This window comes from Enoplosus armatus, chromosome 3, assembly GCF_043641665.1.
Source record: "Enoplosus armatus isolate fEnoArm2 chromosome 3, fEnoArm2.hap1, whole genome shotgun sequence".
Taxonomy (NCBI): domain Eukaryota; kingdom Metazoa; phylum Chordata; class Actinopteri; order Centrarchiformes; family Enoplosidae; genus Enoplosus; species Enoplosus armatus.
In genome coordinates, this window is record NC_092182.1 from 16136100 (window position 1) to 16149504 (window position 13405).

General features: G+C 40.2%; 1 protein-coding gene across 1 annotated transcript in view; it reads right to left on the bottom strand.

Moving 5' to 3' along the window:
• The window catches only part of cacna2d2a (calcium channel, voltage-dependent, alpha 2/delta subunit 2a), a 131043-nt gene that overhangs the window by 88545 nt on the left and 29093 nt on the right, over positions 1–13405 (bottom strand). Inside the window, exon 3 of the mRNA XM_070903344.1 lies at positions 5797–5913. Within this exon, the coding sequence (XP_070759445.1) occupies positions 5797–5913 (117 nt within the window). The remainder of the gene's footprint in view (positions 1–5796; positions 5914–13405) is intronic.

The following is a 13405-nucleotide window of genomic DNA, read 5'->3' on the forward strand; positions in this document are numbered from 1 at the left end:
TTTATATTCTTCTCCAATCAAACAGGCCCACTTGTCATGTCCCATTTGTAGTTTTAACTCTCCCTACAAAACGGCACATCGTCAACACAGGTTTGTTTACAGAGGGAGCTCAGTTTGCTTCAAAATTAACCTTTTGACCGAAATTATTTTTGACACATGTGATGCAACATAAATATTGTAAGCTCTGAACAAGAAAAATCTCCCACAATTTGTTTTTTAATAAGACAAATCTGACCTTGAGTTAAAGGAATAGATCATTAGGAATAGACATGTTGGGAAATAAGTTTATTCAGTTTCTCGCTAATAATTATAAATTACTTTCATATCTGTAATGAATGATCTGAATGGTGGTACATAAAGTTCATAATCAAACTGCTGACAGTACGTATTTACTGTTGTTGATAAAGCGACGAAGGCACAGACAGACAGAATGGCAAACAGGGTGATATTAAGTTATGTGGGAAAATATACTGGGCTATTTTATCCATATTATTTCAAGAGAGACAATATTAAAAAGGTAAACGTTTGGATGCTATGACTGTTGTGCAGCATATTTGAACAACACATCAGGGAAGCTGCCGGGCCGGCTACAAATACACCTTAGGTGTGAACATCCCAGGTACGACTACACTACACATCACATTCACTTCTGCTCTAAAGATATTTGCTGCACATCTGCTGTCGCTGCGTTGCACACAAACCTCAGAGCGAATCATATCTATTTATATGGGTCAATTTTTTTTTCCCATAACGGTGGAGTGAACCACAGATCTCAGCATGCACTCTTGTTTCACTAAAAGGCCTCAGTCCAAACAGTGTGTTCCCTTTCTATTGTATCTGTACACCTGCTGCTAAGGTTTCCTCACTAACTGGTGCTGCTTGTACCTACATTTCCTTGGCTGTATTTTCGAAGAATATTCAACCACGCCTCGGTCCTTCACCTTCCTGCCTAATCTTCATGGTTTGACCCAGCAATCATCTCAATAACCAACCCAGTAGAGGGCTGGGTGTGTATCCATCAAGCAGCCCAGAGGCAGCCATCCTTCAGCCTGTAAGTGGTATTGGGATAGTATTGAGATCTGTGTAATTGGATTAGACCAACCTTAGTCCCCTCTCTATTCCACCAGTCCCTTCTGTGAAATCATAACTTAAGAGCTTTGACAATGGTAGTTTTGCTGTGCAGCAGCTGATGGGAATGTAACATGATCTCTGTCTGTAGCTCGTGGCCTCATCTTCCCTCCCCGAGGCTGGAAAATCCCAGCAGCGGCCTGACTGACAGCTCTGCTGTGCCTGTCTTTGATTGACAGCGTACAGGATGTTGTGCAGTCTCAGATGGTTCTGAGGGGCCCAACTGATCTCAAGCCTCTGTGGCGATCATATGGAGCATCACAAAGAGGAGCACAGTAAGGGATGAGGGTTCAGATCAGTCTGGGAGGTCTATCACACCTGTTTGGCTTTATACACATGACAGGTTACATGGAGGGCTGTGTTCTCTCTGGCTGCTCTGGGTTAAAAGGCCTGTCAGACAGACACTCTTGCAGCATCGCTCAGGTGTGAGCCTGCTGCTCTGATAACACATACACACAGGGAAGCACAATGAAAGTACAAAGAAGCACATGCAGACGAGTGCATGTGATGTGCACATGCACACAAACACTCACAGAGCTGCTGCTACCAGCACAGTACATTGTAACCTCTCAACTAACATGAGCTCAGATAATCAATCAAGAACAGAACTGGGTTAGTATATATCCCAGCGTGTACCGTTACATTATTTTATACTGTGGCTAGTGGCTTGAGGGGAAGTGATTTAGGATTACAAGGATTATTCAGTCTCGTAGATAATATTGATCATTAGATGCTAGTAGAAAGAGGTAGAAATAGTAGTGAAAGAGATATTTTCTGAATTTGATATAGTTTAGAGAAAAATAAACACTTTATTTTTTAGGTCTATAATTTCCTACAAATGTCCTAAATAGTTTATAGAGAGAAATATGTAATTAGTAAATACTAATTTATTATTTATCTATGTTGAAAGTATTCTTGCCTATAGACATTTTTTTTTTTCTGCTGTGGATTGACCAGATCTAGATCCATTTGTATAAACTGATTGCAAATAAACTATAGTCTATAGAGCGTAACTATTTCCCTTGTAATCAGCACCAAACATAGTTTTTTTTTATTTCAGGAAACTTCTTGGAAATCATGAAAAGATTCCAAGATTCTTGGAAAAATGATGGACCCATAAAATAAAATGTTACCAAAAAGTCCTCTAAAAGACTTCACAAGGGCATGACTTTTCATTTCCTGCTCAAATGTGCCTTAAGCAAAAGATGAGTTTAATGGAACTTGCATTGACAGCAAACATCAACGCACAGAAAAATTACAGTAACTAACTAACTAAATTCACACCTGCTTGGCTCCAAAGTCAGCTTATCTTACCTCAAATTAAAAAAAAGAGTCCAGGTGTCAGCTGCAACTCACAGGGACACTGAAGTAAGCTAAAATTTTAAACATCAGACGAAGCTTTCCTGAATCATATTTCAACCTGCCTCAGAAAACAAAGAGATTTATATAAAGTGTCCAGAGGCAACATGCAATCCTGTCAGCCTACCGGGGTTTGTGTTACATTTTAATTTTGGCACCGACCAGAGAATCAGATCATTGTTTGAGAAGACGGCTGAAGCCAGAGGCAAGAAAAGGAGAGCAGACAGGGACATGGAGTGGGGGAGATTAAGACAAGGGAAGGAAAAGAATAAACATTAGGGAGGCTTTTGACAAAAAGTAAGTCAGCTTATGCTGCTTCTTTACAGTGAGGGGAACTTTAAGGTCATTGCACTTTAAATTCTATTCTGTAGATATTTAGATACCTTTTTCGATAGTGGCTGTGTGAAAAACAGCATACATCGCTGTATTAGTTACGCCAAATGTGGATGTTATTATCATTATGTAGACTACAAAAAGACTCTGTCTTAATTAAGTTGTCTTTTCCAACTGTTGCACGCCACAGACTGCGTCTTGTTCCATGCAGTAATAATGCCAGCTTTAGTGTGATCCCGGGCAGGTAAAAAAAACAAACACTCACCTACCGGATTTTGGGTTTTTTTCTCACCCCTTTCTGAACTAGCACAGCATTTAAATGATTAAATGTGCTAATTTAGGAATTAAGGCTAAAGCAACTAAATCCAGAGCACTAAAACATGCTTCCCTCTGCACTTTATATCAGTAACTGAGTATTTAAAGTCAATGTGTATTTTCTCATTAGTAATATAAACATGAATTACGACAAATCACCCCAAGCAGTATTTAAATAGGTTGCAGAAGAATAATTTCTTCTTGCATGCGTACACACAAGTCTGTGCAGGCATACACACACACACCTCCTCTTTTTTAAATGTGTGGCAGGGAATATTTGGGACTAAATAACCATTACAGGGGGTAGAAACAGGCTGGAATATAAAACGCTGTCAATACTGTGCTGAGCGGAGTTTGAGACCTTCTTATCTACAGACTGCATTAAGACATAGCTTTCACTTTTCTCCCTGTATGAATAATAAGTCCACATGAATTTATACGCCTACAGTCTTGAATTTTTAGTTTTAGTGGAAAAAAAAAAGAAATCATAACCTGCTTAAATGAAACATATTAACTTGTTGCATACTTTTTGTTAAGGTTTGTATTCTATAATGACATAATGACTCTCTATTTCTTTGCATTTCTCGTTCCCTTTTGCAATGTTATCATCGGACTCTCTTTTCCTCTCCGGTCTGCTTTCTTCTTTTGATTCCCCCCCAAACGCTTTCTCTCCATCCATCTACCCCCACCCCTTCTGCTCCCTCTCTCCTTCCCTCCCGCTTGCTGCTCATTTTTAAATCTATGAATTTCTGAACATCATTTTCTTGATTTTTCCACGCCCCAGGGAGACATTCTCATTCCAGCCCTTCTCTTTTTTCACCTCATTTCCTCCCTCCTGAGTGAATCTCCCAGACAGGATGTGAGGTGACAGTGTGGCCCGTGGATGTTAGGGTGGGGCGGTTGTGGTGTGTGTGTGTGTATGTGTGTGTGTGTGTGTGTGTGTGTGTGTGTGTGTGTGTAGAGGGTGAAGGTGGGGGTATAGTACAGCCTCATCCTCTTCTAAAAAACGGGGGTGGAGGGTCACTGCCATTCCAAATCCAATCCTATGACCACGGGAGACGTACAGTAATGCTTTCCTCCCTTTTAGGATCCAAGCTGTAGAATTAACCGTGCCTTTGAGAGACTTCTGCTCCTTGGCATGAATGTTCCTCATCCCGCAAGACCTCATGCTCTTACAAGATATATACTTCTGCCCCTTTATAAGGCTTCAACTGTGTTGAAAAATGTCAATGCTTTCGCTTTGAGTGACCATATCAGGGCAGAAACAGAGGGAAGGAAAGTGGACAGTCCTCAATCGCCCTCATCCACAAATAAGGTGTGATGTGGATGAAATTCAAATTGTACCTTGCACGTACTCAACACATATAAACACATTACAACACATGTGTTACACACATATAAAATGAAGGCTCACTGTTTTTGTGACATGAATGTACAGCTTTTCTAATATGTTAAATGGAAATTATAAATATCTAAATGCAGGGTTAAGTGTGAATGATATGTCTTAAAAGACCATTACAGCTTTACTTATTTCAGGGTTCATGTGTGTAGCTCATGTACCGTACGATAAAGATGATCACAGTGATTAAAAGCAATCAGTGTTCGTGTGTAGATGTGGGTGGAGATGATGATGAATCACCAAACTGATTAAAAAGGAGTGCCTCGCCGCCATTGTGGGAAAAAAAAAAGAAATTTAGCTTTAAATAGCAATAAATACAAATTCTAATCAGGTAATTTGGGAATTTTATGCTCTCAACGTGTCCTGTAATTTTAGGTGTGAAGATGATTTGAAACAAAACTTGTGCAGAATACTAAACAGGGGACAACATTTTAATTTTAAAATCCAAATGTTCAGGATTAACACAAATGCTCTTTTACTTTATCTCTGGCTTTCAAAAATTAAAAATTGATTGTATATACTTTTCTCATTTCCCTCCTTGTCACTCGTCTTTCCTGCCTCTGTATCTCCCCCTCTCTTCTTCTCTAAGGGGTTAGAGGTTCCCCACTGTGAGAGCAAAACACATTTTGAACTAATCACAGGACAGTCTGAGCATAACAGTGGTAATAATTATATCCCAAAATGCAGGACATTGAAATGATAACCTCTGAAATAACCCTTCTTCTCATGCACCACACAAACTATCTTTTGGAATATACGCCTCAAATATTAAACAGAAAAAAAAACCTTAAAACTAGTGCTGGGCAAAAAAAAATGATAAAGATGATTATCTCTCTTTTTTGTCATTGACAAAATATAATCAGCTTAAAACTGTATTTCAACTATAAAGAGGAATTACACTTCTTTCTACAAGAGAAATGGAGGAATAAAGTTGATCTTCCTTCCATCACCCTATTGTGTGCCCACATGAAAATTGTGGAAGTTATACTAAGCAAAGAAAGACTGCAAAAAACTATTAGCTGATGGCCAATTCAGAGTGTGCAGAAAATCATCAGACAAGCACAAGTTCAATTATAGACGACGATACTGTTGACAAGTTGTTGTTTGGCATTATTTCGATTATTTATGGTCTCACCCAAAACAGATGAATGTCCATTGTAATACATGCCTGAGTCAAATGATCCAACATGTATGTGTGCATGTTGGGGTATAGTACGTGTTTGTACACAGGTGTTATAACATGTGGAGCATCGCCCTCTTACCTCCAGGGCTTTCCTCTTACTGTTGAGCAGCTTGGAGATGTCCCGTGCCACTCTCTCCACCAAGTCCTTGGGGTTGTTTCTCTTGATTTCAAACTGGCTCTTCTTCTCACTATAAATCTGCAGGTGGAGAACACAGGGAATCAAAAGGTCAGATTACTGCAGCTATTACTTTAATTAAGAAGATCACAGAGGTGCTGTTTGCTTATTCCCAAGGTAGCACACAAGATGGTAAACATTTACTGTAGAGCAGGCAGTAAGCAGCCTGCCATTATACCCATAAGCCTCAGCACTGTAGCAGAATTAAACACAGAACAGAGCCCTAATGGCAAAGCACTTAGCTAGCCAGCTGCAGTCTGGCAGTCAGGATCAAATTAAATAAATGCAAACTCCAGCAGATCCTCACTGCTGGGTGAACACCTTGCATCTCCACAATGTTAACTCCTTTGGAACTAAAACAAGCAGCCTTATTTACAGCTTGGTAACATGTTTGTGGTTTAATCCAGTGGGTTACTGAAGGCTATCCTGAACCAAACAGGCCGTAGAATCTTTGCAACCTATTAAGGGCCATAATCCCCTAGTTTTAAATGCAAGTAGGAATTACAACATTTTCACTCAGAAACAGCAACATATCAAGCACTCTTATTGGGGTTAAGCAGACGCAGACTTCAAAAACAACAAAAAACAAGTAAGAGAGATGGGTTTGGGATGCCACAAGGGACTGGGATGTTTGGAAAGGAGGGGCATCCAGAGGCAGAACGACAGATGCTTGGACCGCTGACAGAGGAAGGTACTTGGGAGATTAGTCTGCTCCCCCTGGAAGAATTGTGAAGGCTGACTCAGCGGCCCGGACTCGCTCTATAGGATCTGTAGTCTACGACAGAGCACCACCCGAGGAATTACCACTTATCCTGCTGCCCTGAGACACTGCAAGACCCACTTTCACGCAATAAAACCATTTTGTATAGTTCCTCTGAAAACCCAGGAAAAGCCTGTTGTTGTTGTTGAATATTTTAAAGCAATTAGGGTCTTTTTAAATTTTAAATGCGAGGCCGAAATGCTGCATTTACTCAGGTTATGTGTGTAGTTAATTGCCCTTAGTTTGAGGTACTATAAACTCCTTTCCTCAATTAATCATTTACTCAAGGAATTACACACTTCATACAGTATTGAACCTTCAAACATGATGATATAATGTAATGCACTTCATAGAGGATAACTACAATTAAAAACAAGTAAGCTCAAGAATAAAAAAGGTACACGTTAAGCATTAGTTTATGTCTGAGTAGCAAAAGGAAACAGCTACAGGAAGCCTACAAAGATCTTATACTATCAGTGTATGAAATATGGGGTGATTCGGCAGGTATTGGACCTCCTAATTAATCTCCAAAAATGTCCTTATTCATCCAACAAAAATGTTCTTTAACAGTCCTTATATCTCAAAACAAAATATTAAAACATGGGGTTTGGATATTTGCTCGTCTGCTCCTATTTTACAAATTATATCAATGTAAACTGTGAATCTTTCACAACAGCTCACCGGTGTCAAAAAAGCACACAAGGTCAGTGAATAGTTAAATTGTTGATTTCAGGTTCTTGTTGTTTTCTCAACAAGGCCTGAGATTGTTGCTTTCATAACAGCAGTCTGTTAATATAAGCATGTTGGTTTTTCAGCGTACGTCTGACAATCAAACTTACTGACCTTCAGAACGTTTCTCAGGTGGCCAAATGTTTTTTGTGACATTTCGTATGTGTTGTTCAGAACTAGTATTAAAATATATTTATGTCCTTGAAATAATGAAATCACTGAAGCTCTTTTCAGGCCTGAGCAATATGCCAACCATACAGTAGATTAATGTCAGATTTAGTTAATGAAGGAGTCTAGTCCAACATTATCAGGCAAAACATAGATGTAAAACTGTGTGTCATCTGCACGGCAATGAAAACTAATATCATGCTTACTGAGGATGTTAACTGAGCCTTACAGCACGCAACACACAGAAAATAAGTCTTTATAATGAAAAATTGCCAAGAGAACTGATACAATCACAATTGTGATTCTGTGACTGCATGATCTGGCTAGTTGCTTTTCATTTCATTTCATTTGAAGTGATATAACCAGATATAACCATTTCCAATCCAGCAATTGGAAAGGTCCCACCACTAGCTGAATGAGGACAGAGTTACAGAAAAAGACTACATCTTTCTGTGAAACAATGACTTCTTGGGTCATTAAACAACCAGTAAAGCTGGAGACACACTATACTTACTTTTGATTTTATCCAATGTTTCCTTCAGTCACTGAATGAAACACAGATTACTCATACACAACAAAGTACAAGCACCACACACACCACATCATAGACTGACCTCAGAACCTGGGATGTCACTCAGATACACATTATCCAACAAGACTTTACCTGCACTTGTGCTGAAATAAAAAACACCTGAAAACAGGCTGAGTGGGGACCTGTACACTGTACAAGAAACTGGAGGTGAGTATCTGCAGCCTGCAGTAGTCTCCTGCAGTAGCCCTGCTATGTGAGCGCTGATCAGTTGGCTCTGTTCACAATGAGCAAGTCATTGTTTGTATTTATCATGTGATCAAGGTTATGAATCAATTAAACTAGGCTATTGGGGCCTTGTCTTTCAGTGACTATCTGGGGTGATTTGGTGATCCGCACACACTACGGCACACACATCATTTAGATCTGACATGACTGAAATCAGCACATCGCCTGATCCTGAAGTCTCGTGATTGAATGTTTACAAACCAAACGTTCTCATATTTCTTTCAAAATTGCCAAAGTGAGGATCTCTCGCTCTGTTATGAAATATTATGTCTGTGGGATTGATGTGTTGATGTGCAGCAATTAGGAAAGGAAAACACTGGCGTCCATATGATCCGTCTCTGTTGAGCTGAAGGCTGGGCAGGCAGCCAGAGGCAGTTTCCTTCCACTGGCCCGCTGAGCAGGCAAACCTGGCCCCAGAAGCTCGGACCATGCCAACCAAGCACTCTGTCGCGATTGCCTGGTGTCTTATATTGGCCGCCCTCTGAGGGATCAGGGATCCTGCTTAGTTTCAAACAACACTTTAAACTACTTCTCAAAGTGAAACGTGAAGGTGAAATCTGCATTTTTAAATGTGTTCTGATGAGCGAAACAAGTGGTTCTATTATTTTAGTTTTGTTTCTTTCATTTTGTGCTTCAGCTACTCATCCTGAAAAAGTCATTAGTCTGCAATTCAACAGTCCATGCAAGCACACACACTCACACACAAAGGAATTAGTCATTACCCCTCGGTTCTGAATGCGGCAGCCCTCAAACCTGAGACCAATAATCACGTGAGTATTTACACACATGAACATACCCACACATTTTCACACACACACACCATTTCAGAGGGTTTTCAAGGTGGAAGAAGCCATTAATGGAATCTTATTAAACCATAAAACAAGAGCGAAGTTTTCTTCGCTCCATTGACAGACTACAAACCCCTGACACTTTTAAGCAATGCATTTTTCAAGTCGATTTAAAAACCATGTCAAATTTGTTTTTAAATCAATATTCATTCCCTTAATGTGTGGTAGTGCTCTCTGGGTCTGCCTCTCTCTGGAAGATTCATGGCAGTCTTGGGGACATTGCAGGCAGAGCCTTCTCTACTCTGAGCTTAGAAACAAAACACAAAAGACAAAGAGAGAGATCAATAAGACTCATCTTGCTTGTGGGGATTCCATAACATTTTTTATTTGATATAATACACAGTAAGGTCCACTTTTTAACCATTTAAAAAAACGAGCTGAGGGAGTATTCTTCAGGGAAAAAAAATTTCTAATGCAACTTCCATTACTTGTCCTGCACTCTCCCTCTAAATTTAGGGATTTAAAATGATTCCAACGTACTGCATAATTGTGCAGTCTCTGCTACTACAATCATCAAACAGCCTCATTGGAAAATGCATTACTTAATTACCTCCTCAAAGCATAGAGCCACCAAACCATTGAGAAATTAAGTCAACCGCTGTCAATGTGGTCCAGAAATGTATGAAAATTAGCTGCGGCAACACGCACTCAGTTGGTAAATGCAAACCAGCACTCAGTTTGATAATTGCTTTGCTTTAATTTGAGACCTGATTCATACAATATCAATAGTGGGTCCAGGCAAAAACTAAAGCTTAGTCCCCATTGACATGTATGGTTTCTGCTACACATAGGCTAACCCACACAGGGCTGGACAATAATTCATTTATTACCATTTATCATCTCTCACCAATAACCAAACCAGAAATAAATATGCATATTGAGTTATGGTTCAAATTTCTGATGTCTAAATGAATAACATGTTCTAACTTTAAATAGTTTACAAAATACTATGATATACTGTTTAAGATTTCAAGCTTTGACAGTTATTGTGATAATAATTTTGTCTGTGTTGCCCACCACTAAATTTACACAAGTCTAACAGATGATAGATCAGTATCATACACCTGAGCTGGCGGGTGCTCCTTCAGTGTAAATGGGTATGACACCAGTGTACTGTATCCACCCACACAGTTTGTCCCCCTCTCCGATGACCTGCGTCTATTGTACATCATGTACTGCCACATAAACAGCACTGGTATCAGTCTGCCATTTTGTATGTGAAACACTATGGATGTTTGCCTGAGGAAAGTCTGTTTTATTCTTTTTATCACTCTACATGGACTAATAAAAATATAAAGGGAGACAAATATAGGTAGATAGTACTGTGGGGTGCTCGTCTATCTGACAGGCTGGCCATTACAACGGACTCCTGTAACGGGCAGATGAGGTCCCTGTCCATTCTGAGAGAAGATTGAACTGTGCTGTCAACCAGACAGAGCTTCAGCCCAGAAAGAAGCAGCAGGCCAATGAGCATTAGGTTGGAGGAGCACTGGGTGCACACCGACAGCACATGGTAATGCTGGCCACGAAAGGCCTGAAGGGCTTTAAATCCCCTTTAGCTAAAGGTTGGAGATGAGTGACCATCATCGCTGAAGGGCCATAAGCACATCAGCCCGCCTGAAATTATATTTGAGGGCTTTAGAGCTTGACTCGCTCACAGGTAATGGGGCAGGTACAGGAGAAAACCTAAGCACTGTGGCAGGCAACTTTACTGATAATCATATGCAGTTTGAGGCAAACCACTTGAGTACCACTGGGTACTTATAAAAAATAAACAGCAGGAACAAAAGAGTTCTGTAAAAAAAAAGAACATATTATAAATAAAAATGTAAAATAAAATGTTGCTATTATCATATGTCTAAGTAAAAGTGCAAAGGTCCTGGCAACAAATGTGCTTAAACTATTGAAAGTAAAACTACTCGTTATGCAGAACAGCCCTGCATGTTGGAGCATTATTTTTATTGATGCATTAACATGTAAAGCAGTACTTTACTGCTGTAGTTGGTTGAGGTAGAGCAAATCTTTATTACTTTATATACTGTTTGGTGGTTTAATCTAGTAAAATGCTTCTTAGTTTAGTTTAGTAATAGCTCTGAAATAAATGTAGTGGAGCTAGAATATTACCCTGTGAAATCTGGTGGAGTATAAGTATAAAGTGGCATCAAATGGAAATATCAAGTAAATTACAAGTACTGTGCTTCGAACTTGCAGTACTTGATTAAATGTACGCAAGTTATTCTCCACCACAGTGTATAGCACTGCCTTTGCAGTGTACGTCCCCACAATATGAGCACACAAGCTATTCTAAAGGGAAGAAATATGCACTGATTTATTAATTTATTTAATTGAAAGTATGTTGACGATTGATGGTTTATTTCCACTAAAAGATTACCGGCACCTTTAAGTCCCATTTACATTACACAGAGATGTCAGCTCTAAGCAGCACTTTACATTATTAAAAAAATGAACATAGTAAAAACAGAAAAAAAAAGAATAAAATGGATGTGAGTGTTTTGTGGTGCCCATCCTTTTTGTAAAGAGGAATGATAATTCATGGATTGGAAAGGCTGTGGAGGAAATTAGCAGCGTTAATCAGTTATGCTGTTGGCTGGAGGCTGTGACGCCTGAGCAGCTCTCTGTGTAGGCCTGTCATCCTCACAGGAAAAGAGGAGAGGTGGCTCTGCAGAGCGCCACTGACGGCCAATCGAACCTTCTGCTGCTAACGCTCACACAGGATACAACAGAACTAACTACGCCAATTGCCACCAATATGTTTTCTCTGGCAGTCAGGACTGTCAAGTACACACTGAAAATCACACATACACACTGAGACATGCAAATGTACATGTGCGCGAACTCACATTCACGCCCTGTGTACAGCTCATACATGTCACACATACTCACATTCTCATCATTAGCCATGATGACTGGTTCCAGTGTGCCAAGCTCCGAGTGTTACTGTAAACACACAGATGGGGAGACAGAGGGTGGCGAGACTCCAGAAAATCACTGTTAAAAAGTGGTATGCATATTTTTAGCTGGCTCCCAACACTCATCTAAGAAGTCCACTGTTAAGCAAGTCAATCCCCGTACTCCTCTACTTCAGCACTGTAGAAAAAACCTGTTAAACCTGCTGCAAAAGATTTCAAAACCAACTCACGTTATAGCACAAACCCTGGATTTTTCAAAATGTTCCTCCTGTCATCAACACAGCAGAGGAAAGTCAAAACAGTGAAAGTGATAACAAATGAAAAAGATCTCTGTCTGCTTCTGCCACTTTGTATAAAGACTTCTTTGTTGACTTTTTCGCTATGTTTGCTGGTAGCACTGATGTTCTTCGGTAGTGTTGATGTTATTGTCCCTTCGTCTGTGTCTAAGAGAGAGGACTGCTTATCTCTCTGTGAAGTCAGCCACAATAGGCTGCGTCTGGCTGCTGCGGCGTGGAGGTTGACAGAGACAGATGCCACATCATTAAGGAATATTAGTGGGCTCTGCCGAGCAGACCCAGCTTCCACGGGCCTCAGGAAGAGTTCAATAAGAGAGAACACATAGGGAGCAGCAGCCCCTCGGAGGAGCTCGATAAGAAACAACACACCAGAAGCCTCTCATAGTTCAATAGGACCGGGAGACGCAGAAAAAGCAGAAACATTGACTGCTATTGTGAAGTTAGTGTCTCAGGGAGGTTTTCAGTCCCAATGAGACAGAGGAGAAAAAGAGAAAGACGAGTATGTCAGCAATGGACAACATATATAGAGCTGCCACATGCCTTGATGGCATATACTCCTTCTGACTGTCTACCAGGGCTTGGCACTGCATCACACCAACAGAAAAACAATTATCCACCATGTGATAGCTGTGTGATGTGTGATTCTATCTCAGCCACATTTTGAAGTCTGAATGCAACAGCACATTGACCGCTCACCAAAACCTGACCCCAAAACAGTGATTGTCCAGCAATAGCTTAGCAACTGTAACTAGGCACAGCAAGTCTGTCAGGCTTTGGATGTCTCCACATGTCGAAGCATCGGGCTCTGCTAAGAGGGTTACATGTTATGTTAAAAAATAGCCCTATTCATGAGTAGCACATCCACTGTATAGTATTTCCTTACTGGATGCTATCAGAGTTAGGCCAACATTTGCAGCTCTGTCCTGCCCTTTAGTGGATTTGGGGAAGTTTACTCTCCAGCAACC